Raw genomic sequence first — 24,657 nt, 5'->3', positions numbered from 1 at the left:
ACATGGCTAGATAGACTTAAAATGTCATGGCGATCAAGAATATGTATACTTTATGGGGTCTTAGACCAATATTTTGATGTGTTTCAAACGGAATGACGATGTTAGTGTGCCCCTATCCTATGGTGTAGTGTACAAAATTAATACAAATTACTAAAATATATTTCAATTATCTATTCGATCAGATTTCAGTATTTTCTTAAAGTACCGGTAAGGAAGCGCATATATGGTTATATCGACGCTTTGATGTCATTTGCTATAGAGTTGAACCCAAATGATAGACTTACTATTGACGGATACCACCAACACCACTACATTTTCTACAGAGATCAATATCAGCAATGAGCGCCAGTGTATCATCATCCCAAGAGTTGGCAGTAGCAAGTACCAGCTCAGCATCTTTAACTACTACACATCACAACAACAATGGAATGAAAATACTGCGGCAGCAGCCGCAGAAAATGAAACCACTACGATCGATTCTCGATTCTCCTCCCAACTAAAACATCATAAAACAGCCAGCCAAGTGATTTCCCAGTCGTAAACGGAACGTGTTGGAATACAGACGTCGTCTTAGTATTGATTAAAAACAGCGGCACAAGAAAAAGTTTCCTTAGCAAAAAAATAAGAAAAAAACAACGTTTCAAGCGAATCACAAAATATTGAAGTAAAAACAAAAAATACAATAAAAAATTGTTTAATTAAAAGCAGAAAATAAAATCCAAAGAAGTTATCTTTACAAACAAAACGGGAAAGAAGAAGAGAGCAAGTGACATAGGAAAAAATCAAAACAATTCAAATTCAAGGAAAATCATCCTATGTGAATAAAATTTAAAATTCCATAACGATCAATCGATCGATTGCGACCGATGGACGGACACAAAAACAACAAAGAATAATAAATCTCATGAAGTGTAGCAGAGAGAGTGAGCAATTTTCAAGATTCAGTATTCCGGGCAAGATGTCAATTGTTGGCGTTGTTCCTTTTCGGTGGAATTTCTATTAGATTAATTCAATTGATATATTGATGGGTCAAATGTCAACTTGTTGTAGCAGCACGTAGAACAAATGACTGACTGGTAGACGATTGAAGACGACTGTTGGCTTGCGGTGCTTGTTATATACGCGAACATGGTAGTCGTTGGCGGTGTGACATTCCCATTGAGTTTTGAATATCGAAGTATGGATACCTCGTTCCAGAGCCAATTGAATGACATTGTAATATCGCATTGAGCATCAATCGTAGCCTGGAAAGTATTAGGTTTCCAAGTCTCTAAAAATCGGGGATTCCAGTTTTTTTGGAACATCCTAAATCTCATGTTGTGTATAACACTTCAAAAAAACCCCAAATCTATAGAATAAAACCACCATTATTTTGAAAAACAAAATTAAAAAACAAAACTTTAACAACACAAAAAACAAAACAAAAAAGTAAAGAAAACAAAAAACAAATCTCAACTCAAGTGAATTTTATTGGTGAAATTTGTGAGAATTCATGCCGTCTGGCCTGCAAAGTTGGTGATAATTTTGATGAATGTCTTAAAAGTCGTCCGTCGTCGTCGAATTGATAACAAGTAAGAGGTTGCTGCGGCATTTCGATTCGTAGCCCTCTCGGTTTGCTTAAAGTCGTAGTCGCCTTGCCGCTGATGACCATAGCCGCTATTGACTGCAGTTGCCGCCGTCTTTGCCTACGCTACCACCTCCTCCATCCATCCATCCTCATCCTCAGAGTTTTCTGGTGATAGTAGTGTAAATTTTTGTTAGTGTTATTTTTTGTGTGATGTTTCAAAGATTTTCCCTATGGGAAAACCTAACAAACATCTGTGCCTTCGAAAGAAAATCGTATGTAATTGAGTTGACTAATTTCATTTGAATACAATAAAAAAACCAACAGGAAAAAGGCACATCTTAACTACGAATCGATGTGAAAACCGCCTGGCATTTGTGTGCATGGATTTATTTGAAATGTGACAACAAACCCACAAAGAAGGAAAAAAATCCCCAGAATTATCGCAAGGAAAGCAAATTCCAATAGTTTCAAACTAGAAATAAATGCTCATAAAAGTATTAAAAAAAGAACAAAATTAAGAAAATATCTATGATTGAGTGAAAATGCACTTCCCCGTGTTGTTAAATTAAACAGATCCTTTTTTCGAGTGTATTCAACAAGTGAAGTATAATTATCCCAAATCTTTGCAAAAATTTAAAACCTTGACATTTAACAAATATGGCATCATTTGTTTATGCCGTTTGGAGCATAACCAATGTGGCCTCGGTCCATTGTGCTGCTCGCCCGGAAATTTCACCCTGCACCTGTGAGCCCACCTATACCCATAATCATGTTGAACTGCTTTGCGAAAAAGTCGACTCATTCCATACCATCGTTGATGCTCTGTCTAATAAATTTGATCCGAATATTAATGTGAGCCTAAAAATATCCCATTCTCAGCTGGAGGACTTGGAGATGCGATCGTTTATGGATATGAAAATCAATGTGATAAAACTTCGAATGCAATGGAATGATTTAAAGTGAGTGTAAACAAAAGTTATTTTGTGTGTTTGTTAGGTTTTCTAATATTTAAGTTTTATGGCCTATACTTTTTGACATTGAAACATAAACACCGGCATTTACAAAACTTAAAACAGCTTCATAGTAGTTTTATTTATGGAGGTCACCGTGGGCAGAGGTTAGCATGTCCGCCTATGACGCCGAACGCCTGGGTTCAAATCCCAGCATGAACATCAGAAAATTTTCAGAGGTGGTTCTCCCCTTACTAATGCTGTCAACATTTGTGCGGTATCTACCAATTGGTGTCGCTAAGCGGCACCAAAAAAAGAGGCCCCTTGTCATTGAGCTTAAACTTTAATCGGACTGCACTCATTGATATGAGAGAAGTATCCCCTGCTCCTTAATGGAATGTTCATAGAAAATTTAGTTAGTAGGTTTATTTGACAGTTTTATAAAGGAAATCTGTCAAATTAGCCTACTTTAATCCTACTTTAAGTTTTGTGAATATGGACAAAAGACATTCAAAATATTGGGGAGCAGATTTTATAACTGTGTTATATATGAAAACGTTGCTTTTTTTCTCTATTCAGACAAGAGTTGAATGAAGTATTATTTATTACAATGAACAAAGTTTTCCAATAAGATTGTATAATTTCTTTTGTGTTTGATTGTTGTCCTCACGCATTCAGGGATCGCCCTGTTCTCCGCCTTCAGGACCATATTATGGTCAGACAGTCTAAAACAGACCTCAGTTCATGGGTTCTCAATGTAGACCACTAGGCCCACTCTTTCCTCTGGTTTTGATCCATCCGTGTAACATGATCTTCCTGATGGCAATACTAAGGTTCTGGCAGTGCCTCACATTCAACCTCAAGTGTCGCCTTAGGTATCCGATCAAAAACATCTTCCATTTCTTCTTAATCTGTATGTCAATGGATCGGATATCTAAAATAGTCTCCAGTGCCCTAATGGGCGTGGTCCTCATCGCTCCGCCTATATTAACTGAACCTGTTGCATTATACTTATGTTACACTTTTTCTCCATAGCATTCCACCAAACTACTGAGGCGTAAGTAAGTATCCGTCTAATCACGCTCCCGTATAGCCAGTGGACTATCCGCGGATTCAGGCCCCATTTCGAGCCTACGGCCCGTCTACATAGCGCCCAACATCTGTGAGCCTTCTCGGTACGATCCTGACACTTCTAATTCAGTTTCCTGTCCTAGATCACACTTAAGTATTTCACCTTGTCAGTTATCAAAATCGTTCTATTGAGGAAACATGGTGCGTCAAATTGGTCCACCTTCGTCTTCCTGGTGAACAGGCAGATTTCAGTCGTCTCCGGGTAAGCATTGAGACCCCTAGGTCTAGCCAAGCCGTGTGTCATTTGCAAGTCCTTTCGGCCCTTCTGCATAGCTAATTCTGATCCATACCCCTTGGAAGAATTATAACATCATATGCGGGTTCATCTGCAGTGGGTTATTGATGGTGGCCACCCATAGGAGTGGCGATAAAATGCCCTCCTGTGGCGTGCCTTGTGCCACTTTCTCCCTTATATTTATATCATGGGACACACAATTTATCCACCTGTTATTTAGCATTTAGTTTATCCAGTTGCTAAGGACCCGGTTCACCCGGTACTGGTCTAAGGATTGCATCATTGTTTCCGACGGTTATTATTACCCGAAAAAAATAGTTTGTGTTTTTCTGTCCTCATTTGCTGTCTCGTATCGTTCTGTGGTGTATGTTTATCTATTTTTTCCTTTATCTTCTACTTTCTTCTAGGGTGAACACAATTGACCTTAGGTCTACGAGAGCAGCGGCTGGTAACCGAGGTTGCTAGTCGCATGCCCTCCAACCTAACCTAACGTACGTAAACTTTTTAAGGGTTTTCGTTATGTTTGTACCTTTTCATGAATTTAACGTCTTGGAAATCGGTTATATATGGAATGAACTAAATATATTCCATTGAAGTTCAGTGTAAAAAAAAATATATATCTATATATTAATGAATGGCCACCGTAGCACAGAGGTTAGCATGTCCGCCTATGACGCTGAACGCCTGGGTTCGAATCCTGGCGAGACCATCAGAAAAAAATTTTCAGCGGTGGTTTTCCCCTCCTAATGCTGGCAACATTTGTGAGGTACTATGCCATGTTAAACTTCTCTCCAAAGAGGTGTCGAACTGCAGCACGCTTTCGGACTCGGCTATAAAAAGGAGACGCCTTATCATTGAGCTAAAACTTGAAGCGGACTACACTCATTGATATGTGAGAAGTTTGCCCCTGTTCCTTAGTGGAATGTTCATGGGCAAAATTTGCATTTGCATATTAATGGTGGGAATATAGTATTTTTGTTTGTTAAATACATGTGTACGTAAAGGTTAGCTGAAGTGTTACCAAGTTCATACTGGTGTATCTGCCAAAAAGAAACGACAACTACATGATATTTGTTCTTTTGACAGCTCATTATATTTCCTGCACGCCACAAAAAATATTTACTTCTGTGTTTTTTTTTTTTAAAGGAAGGTTATTCGTAATTCAATTCGTTCAAGCGTAATTGTGTATTTGTGTTATATATGTCCAGAAAATGACAACCGGATATTGTTGGCGAACTTAAACACCTCAAGATGAATAAAATGTTATCGTTGCCAAACTCCATGATTTTGGTAAAAAAACTGCAAAACACCTAAAATGGTTCGGCGAATAAAGGTTCGAATTCAACATCTTCCACGCTGTTATGGCAAACAAATAGTTAGACTACTTGAAAGAGAAAGGAGTTGTTACGTCTGCATGAACGTGAACTAGTTTCCGAACATTCTATGAAAAGAAAAAAATCCCAATTGCCAATTGCCCATGAACATTCCATTAATGAACATTGGCAAACTTCTCACATATCAATGAGTGCTGTTCGATTCAAGTTTAAGCTCAATGATTATATACAATTGGAGGAAATCGCAAACTCCCAAAATGACGTGAGAGGTTTTGAACCTACGAACGACCACCCGAAGTGATGGTATGGGCAGCTGGGACAGCCTTTCGCCGCTCTTCAATCGATTTCATCGATCATGGCGTCAAAGTTAATGCGATAATAATTATTATCGGGAAAACATGTTGGAAGCTGCTTTGAAGCCGTGGGCACGCAAACATTTCTATCGTAGATCATGGACGTGTCAACAAGATTTGGCGCCTTCACATAAAGCACGTGAACACCTAAGAATGGTAGGAAAAGCATGTTCCGCACTTCATTTAGTCCACTCAGTGGCTGTCCAATTCACCAGATGACATTGCGATGAGCTGTTCTTTTGGGCCATTTTAGGCAGCAACAAGGTAGGTTACATTTATAGGAAAATGTTTGCTGAAAATAGCAAGCATTGTTTGTTGAATATTAGTAGTAAATTTTGCTGCTATTGTAGCAGTAGGTCTGCTATTGCAGCAGTAGTATTGCAATTTCAGAGTAGCAGGCTTGCGGAAAAGTATTTTGCTTGCTGAAAATGACTGCTGCATAATTATGAATGGGATGTTAGAAGTAAAAATAGAACACATATGTAAATGTGTGTTTTAGTGGATGTTTATAATCACCACTAAATATACGCTTTCCATAATCTTTTTTCTTCAAATTTAGTTACAAGAGGCCATGCCAGTCATGTTCACAATAGAAGAGCAATAACAAAAAAAAAAAAATGCTAGCTCAGCCACATTTCGAAATGTATACCAATGGATGGAGCAGGTAGCTTCTTTACAGTAAGTAATATTCCAAAAATTAATATTATCTCTTCCAACAATATTTCTAAAAAATGACCTAAAGTAATCAAAACAAGTAACAGGAAACCATAAAAATAGCATACAAATTTTTTTTAGTCGACTTGTGTACTCAGAACAGCAGATTTTGTTAGTTGAAATAGCAGTAAAAAATTTTCGCTAATACAGCAGCCCTTTGTTTGCTAAAACAGCAATAATGTCTGCTTTCCCATTTCAGCAGACAAAAACTGCTGTTTTAGCAAACATTTTTGCTTTTTTGAGTAACAAATTGGTACGGTACAGATCTGACTATATTTGAATTGTAGCTCCGATCTTCCGTTTGATGGCGTTGAACGCACAAAAGACGCATTTTTTATCTAGAATTTACGAAATGTGGAACAGATCCCTTGACACTTGTACCAGTTACAGACTTACGCACTTTTCTCCTGAAATTTGAAAAAGTGAGACAGAACCCTTGAAACAGTATTAGAACCCTCCACGTCCATGTCGAGTATTGTTCAGATTGGAAAATATTTTAATTAACCTGCCATCTGGCTCATAAAAGGCGTTTATTTTATCTGCTTTAGCTGAACAGAGAGTTTATTAAATCCCCGACATCCATGAGAAAAACAGTCTAGACCGATGCATACAGAACGATTTCATGAACTAACATCTTGAGTTTTAACATTAAAAGCTAGCACCGGTACTCACAATATTTAAAACAGCTGTATTGTAGGTTTATTTGACAGTTCTATGAAATAAGTGTGCCAAATAAGCCTGCTGGGCATAAGCGTGTATATATATATATATATATATATATATATATATATATATATATATATATATATATATATATATATATATATATATATTGCGCGTCACGCATTAGCGAGCGTGAATGCGTGGCGCGACAACTCACGTACAGTATTGCCAATCAAGAAAATTATTTCCTACCAAAATTTATGTAAAATCTAAGGAAAACCGACTTAATTCTACCAAATGCTCCCTAAGCTCAAAAATGCTGCAAATGTTTGTATTTCCGCCATCGAAGTTGTCGTTTCCGTTGCAATACATCTAATTACTCACTTTAAACTCTTTAATGTATATATACTAGATCGTCGTAAAGTTCATTGATGTCCGCCCATCTGTCTGTTGAAATAACGCTACGGGCTTTGAAAATAGTATCTATAGTTCGAAGATAATATAGTAAAATGTATTGCCTCCAATACATTTTACCAACTCCGACTCCGGACAGCATAGAAAAAAAAGTTTCAACAAAAAAAAGAAAATATATTCATAAAAAAGAAATTCATCTCTGGCTTTCTTTTTCCATTTGCAAAGAAAATCTCCGATCATTGAGTTCGTCTCGAAAGAGAAACAAACAAAAATTGTAAAATTTAAAGATCTTCGCCCTAACAGGCAAAAAGCTTGAAAATTAAAAAATTCGGCAGAGCCTGGCCGGGATTTGAACCTGGGCAGCGAGTGCCGTTGTCTAGCGTTCGAAGCCATCAATACAACTTCCAACAGATGCATAGGATCATGTGTACCACGGAAGTAGTGTAATTGTAGCAGGAAAAAGTCTGTCATTACACAAAAACACATGCATTGGGAAAAGGTACAGCTGATAGACAGGGTTGTCGGGCGTGGTTAATGTGGTAAATGTATCATAGAGGCGTTTTCGCAATTGATACGGTCCTTGAAGCTATCACACCTAATATCGAAATATGCATTTCCGACCCTATAAAGTATCGTATATAAGTTCTTGATCGTTGTAAAAAACTAAGACGATCTAGTCATGTCCGTCCGTCCGTTCTTCTGTCTATTGAAATCACGCCACACTCGTTTAAAATAGGGATATTGAGCTGAAAATTTGCACAGATTCTATTTTTTTGTCCATAGGCAGTTCGAAGATGGGCTATATCGGACTATATCTTGATATAGCCCCCATATAGACCGATCTATCGCTTTAAGGCCTTAGGCCCATAAAAGCCAGATTTATTATTCGATTTTGCTAAAATTTGAGGCTGTGAATTGTGTTAGGTCACTCGACATCTTTCTTCAGTTTGGCCCAGATCGGTCCATATTTGCATATAGCTGCCATATAGACCGATTTCTCGATTAAAGGTTTTGGGCCCATAAAGGCTCATTTATTCTCCGATTTCGCTGAAATGTGAGACAGTAAGTTGTATAAATCCTTTCAACATCTTTTTTTCAATTTGGTCCAGATTTGCATATAGCTGCCATATAGACCGATTTCGCTATTTAAGGTCTTGGGCCAATAAAGGCGTTTTTTTTATCAGATTTTGCTGAAATTTAGGAAAGTGAGTTGTGTTAGGCCCCTCGATATCTTTCTTGAAGATGGGCCAGATCGGTCCAGATTTGGATATAGCTGCCATATAGACCGATCTCTCGATTTAAGGTCTTGGCCCCATAAAAGGCGCATTTATTGTCCAATTTCGCTGAAATTTGACACATTGACTTATGTTAGGATTTTCGACATCCGTCTCCTATATGGTTCAGATCGGTCTATATTTGGATATAGCTGCCAAATAGACCAACATTGAATCAATGCGGGACATCAAACGACCCACTTTAAAAAGTAATGCAAATTTGCGCATGAACATTCCACTAAGGAACTTCTCACATATCACTGAGTGCTGTCCGATTTAAATTTTAAGCTCAATGGCCCTCCTTTTTATAGTCTGAGTCTGAATGGCATGCCGCAGTGCAACACCTCTCACATATCACTGAGTGCTGTCCGATTCAAAATTTTAAGCTCAATGATAACGGCCCTCCTTTTTATAGTCTGAGTCTGAATGGCATGCCGCAGTGCGACACCTCATTAGGGAGAAGTTTTAACACGGTGTAGTACCTCACAAATGTCCCCAGAATTAGGAGGGGAAAACCACCACTGAAAATTTTTTCCGATGTTTTCGCCAGGATTCTAATCCAGGCGTTCAGCGTCATAGACGGACATGCAAACCTCTGCGCTACGGTTCATAAGAAGTATCAATGCAGCTGACTGAAAATAAATCTCCCAGAAGTGTAAGGAGACCCAAATAGAATGAAGAAAAGGCACAAATTCAGTTTTTAGGTGTTGAACAGTTGTATTAGCCTGCTGACCCTTAACGCCTTCTGTCGTTGCCACTGCACAAGCAAGAGATGGTGGTGGCAAAGGACACCAAGGCATCATATAAGAATGTATCGGTTACCATAAAAAATGTATTTTAGCGACTTAAGTTTAAGTTAAAGGGAGATAGACATGCGTGTTTAAGTTTTGTACAAGTTAACATGATGTGAATCATCATCATGAATTAATAATTGCAATATGGCAACTCATATTGCAATTATTAATTCATATCTTGGTATTTACCTAGGCTATATTGCTTAGGTTGGAGCACCTCATCTCCATTCTATAGTGGTGCGTATAAAATATAGCATGCAAGTGCCCGGAGTCGGTGTCGAGTTCAATTGCTCGACTCGGCAGCCCTGCTCACACCACACACGCACACCTCTGGTGGATACAGATTTATTCATTTAAACTTTATCATTCACATTTTAAACTTTAAGCCCATTCTGCAATGATAACTTATTACAGAATACTTTACAATGAAGAAATATTCTTAGGCCGGGCTCATTACGCAAATTGGTGATAATCAATACGAAGGCGTGTGTCATCACGTTTGCTTGTGTTTGGATCATGTCTGGCTGGGTGCATTAGCTAATTAAGAAATAAATAAATTATTTTAAAGCTTACGCGATCTTCAAGTATGGTCATTAAATAGTTTGTTACTTATGGTCAGACTACATGATATAATATTTTTGTAAAACCATTGCCCTACACCACATTTTGAAGCGGCTGAATTGATGTAGTTGGTACAAGTAATTATGTGTTTATCTGATTGAGGCTGAATTATACCTATATGGTCCAAGGGATGACTTTCTTATAGCAAAATTTCCAAATCCGATATTATTCGTGTTTCCTAGGGGCTCTAAAAGCCAAATGTTATTACTAGTTATATACCCGCCATCATAGGATGGGAGTATACTAATCTAGTTTGTAACACCTCGAAATATTCGTCTAAGACCCCTTAAAGTATATATACATTCTTGATCGTCTCGACCCTCTGAGTCAGTCTAGCCATGTCCGTCCGTCCGTCGAAATCACGACAGCGGTCGAACGCGTAAAGCCAGCCGATTGAAATTTTGCACGGATACTTCATATTGATGTAGGTCATTGAGGATTGCAAACGGGCCATATCGGTTCAGATTAAGATGTAGCTCCCATATAAACCGATCTCCCGATTTAACTTCTTGAGCCCCTGTAAACCTCAATAATTGTCCGATTTGGCTAAAATTTTGCTCGTAGTATTCTGTTATGACATCAAATAACTGTAACCTGATATAGCTCCCATATAAACCAATTCCGATTTGATTTCTTGAGCCCCTGGAACCGCAACACAATTTTTGTCCGATTTGGCTGACATTTTGCATGTAGTGTTCCGTTAAGACTTCCAACAACTGTGCCAAGTACGACCCAAATCGGTCTATAACCAGATATAGCTCCCATATAAACCGACCTCCCAATTTGATTTCTTGAGTCCTTACGAACCGCAATTTTTGTCAGATTTGGCTGGAATTTTGCATGTTGTGTTCCGTTAAGACTTTCAACAACAGTGCCAAGTAAGAACCAAATCGGTCTATAACCTGATATAGCTCCCATATAAACCGATCTCCCGATCATCCTTGTTCGGTTCCTAGAATCTAAAATTTTTGCTGGTTTGACAGAAGTTTGGTTTATAGATTACAATTTTGCCCATCAACTAAATTTATATTGTATTAATTTTTAGCAGAATCCATGGTGGTTGGTTCCCAAGATTCGGGCCGAACTTATTACGCTTTTACTTATTTTTGGCTCAATGGTACTCAATGAAACCACATGCATGACATGTGGTTTCAACAAGACGGTGCCACATGCCACACAGCACGGCGAACATTTTATTTCACGTTTGGTACCGATCAATTGATCGTGCGATTTAACGCCTTAAGACTATTTTTTGTAGTGTTATGTTAAAGCTCATGTTTATACACCGCTTCAATTGTCGCATTGGAAGACAACATTGAAGCATTTATTGGTGAGATACCGGCCAAAATGTTGGAAAAAGTATGCCAAAATTGGACTATGCGTGTGGACCATTTGAGGCGCAGTCACGGTCAACATTTGCATGAAATAATCTTCAAATCAAATAAAGATTTCATGCATTGTACTGAATTTTATGTGTTTTTTTTTTGAAAAACGTTCCTATAGCTCTTAAAAAGTTACACTTTATAAGCGGAATGTAAAATGTTAATGCCTTATTCGCATTCAAAAGAGTTCGATCCGCTTCTAGACTGACTACAGGCTATCTATCGTTCTCTCAGATTACAAATGTTGAGATATCTTCTGCCAAAAATGTGTGCTATTTTGAAAATTATACCAACATATGTCGAAAAAGGCATTTCAAAAATCTACTTGTCCTATGTAAGATGGATCATGAACTTGGAATTTCTTTAGACTTTGACATTCCGCAACGAAAAGTTATGGTGTTCTTGTTTACTATTTCATTTGACTATAAACTCTGTATTTAAATGATAGTCAACGACGTCAAATGGTTTATTATTATTGTTATTTAAATCTCGTCAAAGTAGTGTCAATCGTCACAATTAAATATGACGATTTTGCTTTTTTTTTGAAAGAGAAAAATGCAAGCAATGAAAATTCGTCAGATAGACAAACAAATTGTTTTTAAAGTGAATATGTCGTATTACTGTATTCGGATGCTTTAGGTCTACCGAATGTACTGTGAATTGCGTAGAAATTCCCATTCATTTGAATAGAACTGCTTTGAGAATTTGATTAGATTTTAAAACCGCTCTAAGTCGGTTTTCGCCGAAATTTTTCAGTACAAACATATTTAAATGAGTTGTTTGCTCCACCAAACAGAAACAAATCAGTGGAGCCAATTTTATTTCATATAGGAAAGGAAATGTTTTGTTTATAAAAAAAAAATTAAATTTGAGGGTATGTTGACCTAGGTTATTTAATAAGTTTTGCAATTTTTTTTCAAGGCTAATGAAATACAAATGTGATAAAGATGATATGTTTGCCATTGACATTCAAATTGTCTCTGACAATTCTCTGACAATTCAAACATATATTTAATTACTTAAGGTGGGCAAAATTTGATTTTGATTTGATAGTGGTCGTCTACAATACAATTTGACTCTCTTAGACATTTAAGAGCACAGGAACAAGAGAAGAAAGATAGATCCCAGTTCCTACCATTGAACCAGTTTGATTGCTTTGAAAAGTTCTATAAAATGCTAATGAAAGATCAATAATCAAGTCTAACCGGCGAGTCCTCACTGCTATTGCAGATACCGTTACTTGCAAGTCAACTTGCAACAGAAGGGAAACTTCTGTTCTCTGGCATATATTTCGAAACATTATCTGCTCTAAAAATTCCTGGGAAATCTCTGTGGCCCGATACGCAAAATTTTATTGTTACACGTTTCATTCATCTTTTTGAGAAATGTACTGTAATCGAGGACTGTTCTTATATTTATACCAATCGTCGTTACATTAAAGATCTCCGCTTGATACACACTTCAGCGTAAAGTAGAGTATATCCCAAACCATCCCTATAACAAGTATACGCTCTTCTATTAATGTGCAATCTAAACTGCCTAGAATACATGTTTCGGAAACTGTATGAGTGATAAAACGGTGTCTGTGGCTGTTGCTTGACTAAAGAAGAGCTCCCTTTACTTCACGGCAACAGTTACAGAAATTCATTTATGCATTGATTTCGTGTCCAACAAAACATCATGTCCGTCTGTGAGTCCATGTATCTTGTAATCAAGGTACATGTCGTATTTGTCGTCCAATCGTCACGAAATTTTGCACATGCCACTTTTTTGGCTCAAGGACGAACGCTATTGATTTTGGTAAAAATCGGTTCAGATTTAGATATAGCTCCTATATATATGTATCGCTTGATTTGCACTTAAAAGGCTGCAGTAACTACAATTTTCAACCGATCTGAACAAAATTTAGCATGGATTGTTTTGTTACTCATTTTAACATATCTGCAATATTTCATCAAAATCGATTCACTTATTTGGCCGTATCTGTTCAATAAAAGTCGGTTCAGATTAGATATATCTATTGCCGGAATTTATAATTTTAGGTAAGGTGTAGGGTATTATATAGTCGGCTCCGCCCGATGTTTGCCTTTTCTTACTGGTTTTATTTCGCGTCTAACAGATACCGGCACTTAGGTGGAGACACAATACGAGACATGAACCAAATTAGGGGAGTGGTATTGGAAACATTTAAGGATTTTGTAAGTAGCACGGAATTCCTAACTTTAAATTTTCTTTTTAGAGGTTACTTTATAGTTTTTAGAGCGCACAACAAGCCGATTACTGGCTTATGTGTATGTCCACAGTGGCATGGGGCGGATTAATATCTGCACCCTCTTTTCCTAACCTAACCTACTGGTTTTATTATATGTTTATTTCTATTTCGAGGCGAGCTTAATGGTGCAGAATTTTTAAATGCAAGCAAAAATGAGAGTCAGAGTATACCACACACCAATCATGAGGCAACGCGTTTCGCCCTTTTGGTAAAGGAGGTCGTCATCCGTATTTAGCTAATCTAGTCATTCCGTTTATAACATCTCGAAATATTGATCAGCGATCCCAACAAGTGTTTATATTTTTGATTGTCTTGATATTCTAAGGTGATCTAGCCATGTCGGTCCGCCCCTTTATCCGTCCGTCGGTGGGAATCTTAAAATTTGATAATTGCCCATATCGGTTCAGATTTGGATAAACCTCCCATATAAAGTGGTATTTCGACTATACTTCTTGAGCCACTAGAAGCGGCAACTGACTATCCGGTATAAAATTTTGCTTTTGATGTTCTGATACGACTTCCAATTATCGTGCCAAGTATGGTACAAATAGACGGTGCGTAACCTGATATAACTTCCATAATGTGTGATCTCCCGATTTGACATCTTGAGCCCCTGGAAGCTGCAATTGTTGTCCGAATTGGCTGAAATAAATAGAAGCTTAAATATTTGCCTGATTTGCCAGAAATTTGAAAAATAAAGTACAACGATGCTCTTCAATGAGTTAGGTTAGATTACGTTGAATGGGTTACCCACCATAGGTGAGTTCACTCGAAGGCCCTAGAAGGAAAGATAAGAGAAAATAAGATGTAAGAACTCGGACTATATCCAGAGGTTATATACGAATAAAAGAAACAGAAAGAACGAAGAACCAGAACAGGCGTCGAAACGCCTATCTCTTACGCAAGCGCGTTTGTACATTCGCTTGATCTTAACGCAACCTCCGTCGGAACCATCCCGTCTCGTCCACAAATCTTAGAAGACCTTTCACAGATATTTTTGCAAGATCATCCAGGTCGTAGAAGAACCGGCTTCCTAGCAAGGAGAGCTTGCGTTTTTGCAGACACGGACATGAATTGAGTAAGTACTCGATAAGCTCATCCTCATCAAGACTTATCCTGCAGAAGTTATGACCCCTGTCAATGTGTTCAGGGACCTCGAACGCCAGCAACTCCTTCGTCCTCCTCTGGTCGATGACGGGCCAGAGCGCTATAGCGGTTCGACAATAAACCGCTGAGTACCATCTCGCTACCGATCCCGCTCTGGCCATCTCATTTACTATATTCAGTAGCTCGACAAAATCCCGGTGACTGGTTCGCCGGTACAGACGAACCCCTCGTCCGCTCTTCATTCCTCTGAGTCCCTTCATGTCTGGGAACCCATATCAGCCTAAATCCTAATGCTATTTTAAGTTATGCTCACTTTCACTGCTGATAACATTGTGTCTAAGTAGATATGTCAAACCTTAACAAAAAAAAAAAAAAAAAAAAAAACAAGTAAGAGCGTGCTAAGTTCGACCGGGCCGAATCTTATATACCCCCCACCATGGATCGCATTTGTCGAGTTCTATGCGCGGTATCTCTTTTTAGGCAAACAAAGAATATTAAATAAGAACTATTATGCTATTGAAGCTTTAACAAGTTATAGTCCGATTCGGACCATAAATTAATTGAATGCTGAACATTGTAGAAGTCATTGTATAATGTTTCAGTTAATTCGGATAATAATTGCGCCTTGTAGGGGCTCAAGAAGCAAAATCGGGAGATCGGTTTATATGGGAGCTGTATGAAGCTATTGATTGATTCAGACCATATTACACACGTTTGTTAAAGGTCATGAGAGAAGCCGTTATACAAAATTTCTGCCAAATCGGATGAGAATTGTTCAAGAAGTCAAGATCCCAGATCGGTTTATATGGCAGCTACATCAGGTTATGTACCGATTTGCGCAATACTTAGCACAGTTATTGGAAGTCATAACTAAACACCTCGTGCAAAATTTCAGTTTAATCTCTTGCGAGGTTTTTTACGGTTGTGATGTAACTCATAGAAATAATTTGCACGTGGCCTTTAACGATGTCGTTAGATACATTTTTGGTTTGCGTAGAAGAGACCGGGTATCTGACTTTGCCAGACAAGTATATGGTGTCTCTTTCAACTCGTTCCTTAAGATACGCTTGTTGCAAATGATCCACAAGATAATTTATACCAATGAACCGTCATATCTGGCTTCTGTATTGCGTTTTGCCAACTCTACAAGAGGTAAACAAGTAATACAAATACGTCATCAATATCGTGTATCTGAACAACAGTTCTTTGTTAATGCTATACGTCTCTGGAATAATCTTCCCAATAGTATTCAAATTATAAGTAATGAACGACAGTTCAAATCTTTGATTTATAATCATTTTAATTAATTATTTGTTTTGTTTTTTTATAACTATTTTTTAATTTATTTTATTAGTAACTTTGATTAAATTGTTAAATTTTCTTTAAAGTTTCTTTTTCTCCTTTTTTTATTTTGTTTAAACCTTTTTTTAACTTAAATATTGTATCAGTAACTTTGCTTAAATTGTTAAATATTTTGCACCAATTATTGTTCTATTTAAATGAAAACTTGTTGAACTCATTGTATTTACTGTATCAATTTACTAACCCATGCTTTATATAAGACACTGTCTTTTGTATGGGTTTTATCATAATAAAATACAAATACAAATACAATTGCGCCCTCTAGAGACTTAAGAAGTCAAGACCCAAGATCGGTTTGTATGGCAGCTATATCAAAACATGGACCGATTTGGCCCATTGCAAATTTTCAAGCGGCTAGCTTTACTCCTTCGAAAGTTGGCGTGCTTTCAACAGACAGACGGACGGAAGGACAGACGGATGGATACGGCTAGATCCACTTAAAATGACATGAAGATCAAGAATATATATACTTTAAGGGGTCTCTGATGCATATTTTTAGGTGTTACAAAGAGAATGACGAAATTAGTATATCCCATCCTATGGTGGAGGGTATAAAAATGCATGGTCATCTTTGATGGTAAAGAGGAGAAAATGTTTTGTTTTTGTATTTGCTTAAGTGTGGTACTATATTCGCTTTTATCGAAATTTTTCTATAATTACTCTTTTTAGATAATAGATTTTGAGGCAAAAGAACATGCTGATTTCATGAAATAGGACATTCCCTCATTATTTATGAAAAAATTTTTATAACAGTATTATGTTAACATTATGTTAGGTTAAGTCCATTGTGATACCACAGTATCGACAGACCAAGGCTTCTGGCGGGAATCGAACCCATGACTCCTGCACTGGTAATCCAGGCATTCTACCAACTTGGCTACCGGGGCTCCCCAAGTTTTCATTAAGTTTTTGTTATGTTTCAAAAAAGTAACCGCGAAAACCATGTGTTTTCACCGTTGAAAAACGAACGTAGTACCGGCCGTTAGCAAATAATGAAAGAGAAAAATAGTCGAAGACTAAAATATTAGTGGTGTGGATGAATGCGTAGAGCGTCTGCTTTGTAAGCGGAAAGTTCTTGGTTCAAAGTTTCTTATACCCACCACCATAGGATGATAGGTATACTAATTGGGGATTGCAAATGGTCCATATCGGTTCAGATTTGGATAAAGCTCCCATATAAACTGTTTTCCCGATTTGACTTCTTGAGCCCCTGGAAGCCGCAATTTTTGTCCGATTTGGCTGAAATTTTGCACATTTGGTTTGACTTCCAACAACTGTGAAAAGTACGGCCCAAATAGGTCAAGAAACTGATATAGCTCCCATATAAACCAATCTCCCGATTTGACTTCTTGAGCCCCTGGAAACCGCAATTTTTGTCCCATTAGGCTGAAATTTTGCACGATCAACCGATTTGATTTCTTGAGCCCTTGCAATCCGTGATTTTTATTCGATTTGGAAATTTTGCATATAGTGTTCTGTTATGACTCTCAACAACTGTGCCAAGTACGGTCCGAGTCGGTCCATAACCAGATATAGCTTCCATATTTTAGCAGAATCCGTGGTGGTGGGTTCACAAGATTCGGCCCGGCTGAACTTATATATATTATATATTATATTTAAGCTGCCTTCAAAACAGCTGAGCAATTGGTAGCGTGGGGCGGGCCATTAGTGAAGGTCGAGGTCTCATCCCCCTCAAACACAGCTTTCGCCCTCCATACACCCCTCCCGGGAAAAAGAAACCTGAATATCGTAGTCCCAATCGGTACCGGTCGGAGATCCTCCTCAGTCTACCCTTCGTGTCAAGCATCCAGAGTGGAACTGTGACCGCACTTGTCCTCCTTTAGCATACCGAGCTCCCTCAGCCTAAGCGCGACATTGGTGGCGCAGTTCCGAATACGGGCCTCAATGGACTGCATGTGCAGCATCGTCTCCAGATCTGCCTGCGGTGCGGATCTCAGTGTCCCTGTGAATCCGACGAAGGCCAGTCTCTGGATCTTCTCAAACTCCCTCCTGCGAGTCCTCTTATCCATGGTCCTAAGGTACTACGCTTCCTTCGACAGTTGCTGGGCGATTCCGTCCAAGGGAGGAATCACTCGCATATACAATATGCCGAAGTTCGGAGCACCAGCTCCGTCTTCTTTGGGTTGGTCAGGATAATCTTCTCAGTGACCCTTCCATGATCTTGCCCCATCGTCGACAGAAACCTTCCTCGGACCAAAAATACGACGTCGTCCGCATAAGCATTTATCTTTGTGCCACTTCAAGTAAGTTCATTTTCAATTTACACAAAATTAAAGTAACACTCAATGACCAATACCATAAGGAAGAAACTGTGCCAATTTCATGGTTTCATTCGTTGGCACAAGGTTATAGTTTCCACAGACTAGATCAACTTAGAAGACGGTCAAGAATAAATTTGCATACTTAATAGGCTAGCCGATCAAAACTTATGAGTTAATTTTTTTGGGCTACAAATTTTAGATCCTACCATGAAATTCCTAAACTAAGTACACATTTATGTGGAGTTTACGGTTAAAACATGAACTGTACCCTGTGGCTGTTGTGCAATGTACGGTTCGTCTGTCTGCTTATTTTTTTTTCTGAGGCCATTGTGGCGCAGAGGTTAGCAGGTCCGTCTTTGACGCCGAACCCCTGGGTTCATTTTCAGAGTTGGTTATCCCCTTAATGCTGGCTATATTTGTGAGGTATGCTGCCATGATAAAACTTTTCTACCAAGTGGTTTCGCTATGCGGCACACCGTTCGGACTTCGCATAAAAAAGAGGCCCCTTGTCATTGAGCTTAAACTTTAATCGGACTGCCCTCATTGATATGAGAGAATTATCCCATGTTCTTAAGTGGAATGTTCATGAAAATTTTGTAGTACTAGTAGTTTTTTTGTAATCGAGGTGGAAACCGCCTTTTTTACCCAATCATCCATTTCCTCATATCACTTTCTAAGTCCAAAGACGAACGCAATGAATTTTCATGAAAATCGGTTCAGATTAAGGTATAGTTCCCATATTAAAATTTAGGGTTTTCCAATAACTTATTTTATTCTAAATACACGAACCAAAACTTTATTATCGGCTTGAAGAAGAATCCGAACATTAATTAATGGAACTCGACTTGGTCTATAAGGCCTCGTTCGTGGGCACTACGTTGGACCCAATTTTCGTTCAATGTTGGCTCTGAGCTCTTCCAACGTCGTCAGCTTGTTGTCATAAACCAATGACTGGACATAGACCCACAGAAAATAGTCCAATCTACCGGGCCATTATTTGAGATAACACTCTCATTAAACTCACTCTTCAATGAATCGATTATAACGTTTGCTGTGTGACTTGTGGCACCGTTCAGTTGAAACCACATGTCTTCCAGATCCATAGCTTCCAATTCAGGCCAAAAGTAGTCAGTGAGCATGGTGCAGTAGCGTTGCCCATTCACGAAGTAGTATGGCCCAATGATGCCGCCGGCATGCAAACCTGAACCAAACAGTTTTTTTGTGAATGAAGGGTTAATTCGTGAAGCACATGTGGATTTTCTCCTGAGAAATAACGCATATATTGGTTATTGGCAATCCCTTAAGTCAAAAATGAGCCTCGTCACTAGAGATGACCAACGCTCTTAAAGTAGAAAGCGTCGACTCCAAATTTCGGTAGTAAATTTTTATTTTTTGCAGACGTTGTTCGTTCGTATACTTTGACATGAAAAAATTTTGAGTTTACTGCGCAAATTGACAGTGACAGTTCGATTAGTAAAAGAGTGCGTTCACAAATTAAATTCATAGTTGTCAAGTACCTATTGTACGTCCCGGTAATTCCCGATGTTCACTAGACATAGTTACTACAAATATGGTATGGAATGTTTTATCATCCCCTGTTTAATTTCATTAAAATCGGTTCAGATTTGGATATAACTCCCACCACAATTTTCAACCTACAGTCACTATAGCCCAAAAATTGAAACCTTTGGGCTTTACTTGGCAGCCATATTCAAATCTGAACCGATTTTGATGAAATTTAACAGAGGCTTTCCGATGGGTAAACAAGTAAAAAGGCGTTAAATTCGGCCGGGCCGAACTTTGGATACCCACCATACCTCGGATATATATTGGGTTGCCTAAAAAGTAATTGCGGATTTTTTTAAAAGAAAGTAAATGAATTTTTAATAAAACTTAGAATGAACTTTAATCAAATATATAATTGCCATTTTGTTCGATAACCTTTTGCCATCTTCCTGGCAAATTTAGTATTCCACGCTCATAGAACTTCTGGCCTTTATCTGCAAAAAACTGAACCAAGTGCGATTTTATAGCCTCATTATTGCCGAAAGTTTTACCATTTAAGGAGTTTTGAAAAGATCGACATAAATGGTACTCTGATGGTGCAAGGTCAGGGCTATATGGTGGATTCATCAAAAGTTCCCAGCCAAGCTCACTTAGTTTTTGGCGAGTGACCAAAGATGTGTGCGGTCTAGCGTTGTCCTGGTGGAATATGACACCTTTACGATTGACCAATTCTGGTCATTTCTCCTTGATGGCTGTATTCAATTTGTCCAATTGTTGACTGTAAACATCCGAATTAATCGTTTGGTTCCTTGGAAGCAGCTCAAAATATACCACACCCTTCCAATCCCACCAAACAGACAGAATAACCTTCTTTTGGTAGATATCAGCCTTTGAAGTGGTTTGAGCTGGTTCACCATGCTTGGACCATGATCGTTTTCGACTAACGTTGTTGTAAACAATCCATTTTTCATCTCCAGTTATGATTCGTTTTTAAAACGGATCGAATTCATTGAGTTTAAGGTGCATATCACAAGCGTTGCTTCGGTTTGTAAAATGAATTTCTTTCAATACATGTGGTACCCATATTAAAATTGACGCCAAACAAACAAATGTAAACAAAATTTCGCGCACTTTTTTTCTAAAGCAAGCTAAAAGTAACAGCTGATAACTGACAGAAGCTGATAGAAGAAAGAATGCAATTACAGAGTCACAAGCCGTTGAAAAAATTTGTCAACGCCGACTATATTACTACTACTATATATTACCGACAATTACTTTTTGGGCAACCCAATATGTAAACCACCTTTCAACAAAATCCAGTGAAAATTGCATACCTTAAGTCCCATAGCAGTTATATCGAAATATGATCCGATTTGGACTAAATACTAATAAGTACAAGTCATTTCGTCGACATCGGACAATAAATGCGCCTTTTATGGGCCTAAGATCCTAAATCGGAGGATCGGTCTATATGACAGCTATATCCAAATCTGGACCGATCTGAGCCAAATTAACGATGGATGTCGAAGGGCCAAATATAATTCACTGTCCCAAATTTCGACGACATCGGATAATAAATGCGCCTTTTATGGGCAAAAAACTGTAAATCGGAAGATCGGTCTATATTGCAGCTATATCCAAATCTGGACCGATCTGGGCCAAATTGACGAAGTATGTCGAGGAGCCTAACATAACTCACTGTCCCAAATTTCAGCAACATCGGATAATAAATGTGGCTTTTATGGGCCTACGACCCTAAATCGGAGGATCGGTCTATATGGCAGCTATATCCAAATCTGGACCGATCTGGACCAAATTGACGAAGGATGTCGAGGGGCCTAACACAACTCACTGTCTTAAATTTCAGTAAAATCGGATAATGAATGTGGCTTTTATGGGCCTAAGATCCTAAATCGGAGGATCGGTCTATATGGCAGCTATATCCAAATCGGGACCGATCTGAACCAATTTGACGATGGATGTCGAGGGGCCTAACACAACTCACTGTCTTAAATTTCAGCAAAATCGGATAATAAATGTGGCCTTTTATGGGCCTACGACCCTAAATCGAAGGATCGGTCTATATGGCAGCTATATCCAAATCTGGACCGATGTGGGCCAAATTGACGAAGTATGTCGAGAAGCCTAACATAACTCACTGTCCTAAATTTCAACAAAATCGGATAATAAATGCAGCTTTTATGGGCCTACGACCCTAAATCGGAGGACCGGTCTATATAGCAGCTATATCCAAATCTGATCCGATGTGAGCCAAATTGACGAAGTATGTCGAGAAGCCTAACATAACTCACTGTCCCGAATTTCAGTAAAATCGGAAAATAAATGTGGCTTTTATGGGCCAAAGACCCTAAATCGGCGGATCGGTCTATATGGGGGCTATATCAAGATATAGTCCGATATAGCTCATCTTCGAACTTAACCTGCTTATGGACAAAAAAAGACTCTGTGAAAAATTTCAGCTCAATATCTCTATTTTTGAAGACTGTAGCGTGATTTAAATAGACAGACGGACGGACATGTCTAGATCGTCTTAGATTTTTACGCTGATCAAGAAAATATATACTTTATAGGGTCGGAAATGGATATTTCGATGTGTTGCAAACGGAATGACAAAATGAATATACCCCCATCCTTCGGTGGTGGGTATAAAAATATTGCATACCAAATTTCGCAAATGGGTTAAAAATGGCCACTGTACTTGAGCTGGGTACAGATTATGTTTTAATCATAAGTGTCATATAAATGTATACTTTAACGAATCCTTAAAATCCTTAACCGGATCCCTTAGCAAGTACTATATCCAACTTTGGGCGCCGTGTCGATTCGTATTTGTCTTATTGGAATCAAAAGGATAATTTGTTGTATTGTATTGTACGTATTTCAGATTTTTAGAACGTTATCCATATTATGCGGATAATTGCTTGGACTCAGAGGAAATCTATTGGTGGGCACTAAAATTAATCCACCCTGACATAATTTGTTGGTCTAATTTTAAAATGTTCTCTTGCTAAAACACCCTTCAAAAACATGATGCGGGATATGTCTCAGAGTTTCAAGATGGCACGTTTATAGTGGCAGTGTGAAAGCAAACGCACTTACATTTTGTCCATTGTGATAGCGCAGTAGCGACAGATCAGATAATTTAGTGGGATTTGGATCCACGACTCCCGTACTGGTAATCCGTGATCGCTACCAACTCAACTATCGGGGCACGCAAGAATTTTACGACATTAGAATAAAAAATTGTATTTTTAATTTTTGCAGACTCAGTTCTTGTATTTTGTCGTTTACGATTGCACTGAAACTTAACCCCTGGCACATATTGGCATTTTTTTTTATCAAGATACTGGTAATCCCACTTTGAGTTCTCAAACGCAAAGCTTAATTGGTAATGTTTTTTGTCCCAGTTTGTCTCTAAACTCGTGCGAAATTTTTTTGCGAGATCTGCGATTTACGGTCTTAACAGTGATGGGCACACTAACTCTATTGAAAAGACCAAACAGAGTTTGTGTGAGCATCATCAAACATGAACTAATTGAAATAGCTTTCTAATACAGCGGCCGAACGAAGCCACACGAAGTTTTTATACCCTCCACCATAAGATGGGGGGTATACTAATTTCGTCATTCTGTTTGTAACTACTCGAAATATTCGTCTGAGACCCCATAAAGTATATATATTCCTGATCGTCGCATCATTTTATGTCGATCTAGCCATGTCCGTCCGTCTGTCCGTCCGTCCGTCCGTCCGTCCGTCCGTCCGTCCGTCCGTCCGTCTGTCTGTCGAAAGCACGCTAACTTCCGAAGGAGTATAGCTAGCCGCTTAAAATTTTGCACAAATACTTCTTATTAGTGTAGGTCGGTTGGTATTGTAAATGGGCCATATCGGTCCATATTTTGATATAGCTACCATATAAACCGATCTTGGGTCTTGACTTCTTGAGCCTCTAGAGTGGGCAATTCTTATTCGATTGGAATGAAATTTTGCACGACGTGTTTTGCTATGATATCCAACAACTGTGCCAAGTATGGTTCAAATCGGTCCATAACCTGATATAGCTGCCATATAAACCGATCTTTGGTCTTGACTTCTTGAGCCTCTAGAGTGCGCATTTCTTATCCGATTGGGATGAAATTTTGCACGACTTGTTTTGTTATGATATCCAACAACTGTGCCAAGTATGGTTCAAATCGGTTCATAACCTGATATAGCTGCCATATAAACCGATCTTGGGTCTTGACTTCTTGAGACTCTAGAGTGCGCAATTCTTATCCGATTTGAATGAAATTTTGCACGACGTGTTTTGTTATGATATCCAACAACTGTGCCAAGTATGGTTCAAATCGGTCCATAACCCGATATAGCTGCCATATTAACCGATCTTTGGTCTTGACTTCTTGAGCCTCTATAGGTCGCAATTATTATCCGATTTGCCTGAAATTTTGTACGACTAATGACTCTCAACATACATACATTCTCTCATGACCATCAACATACGCGTTTATTATGGTCTGAATCGGTCTATAGCCCGATACAGCTCCCATATAAATCGATCTCTCTATTTTACTTCTTGAGCCCCCAAAGGGAGCAATTCTTATTCAAATTGGCTGACATTTTACACAGGTCTCCAACATATAATTTAATTGTGGTCCAAACCGGACCATATCTTGATATC

General features: G+C 38.4%; 1 protein-coding gene across 2 annotated transcripts in view; it reads left to right on the top strand.

The window, feature by feature from the left end:
* Window positions 1-527: 527 nt before the first annotated feature.
* The window catches only part of LOC106082519 (leucine-rich repeats and immunoglobulin-like domains protein 1), an 82,182-nt gene continuing 58,052 nt past the window's right edge, over window positions 528-24,657 (top strand). The window contains exons 1-2 of one of the 2 annotated variants that reach the window (XM_013245079.2): window positions 528-664; window positions 1,892-2,526. In XM_013245079.2, the coding sequence (XP_013100533.2) occupies window positions 2,225-2,526 (302 nt within the window). In that variant the 5' untranslated portion in view covers window positions 528-664; window positions 1,892-2,224. Of the gene's footprint in view, window positions 2,527-24,657 lie in introns of both variants that reach the window. The other variant, XM_013245078.2, reaches the window with a different exon arrangement.

This window comes from Stomoxys calcitrans, chromosome 1 (assembly GCF_963082655.1).
Source record: "Stomoxys calcitrans chromosome 1, idStoCalc2.1, whole genome shotgun sequence".
Classification (NCBI taxonomy): Eukaryota; Metazoa; Arthropoda; class Insecta; order Diptera; family Muscidae; genus Stomoxys; species Stomoxys calcitrans.
Note: the sequence above shows the minus strand (reverse complement) of the source record. Positions and strands in the feature narration are given on the sequence as shown.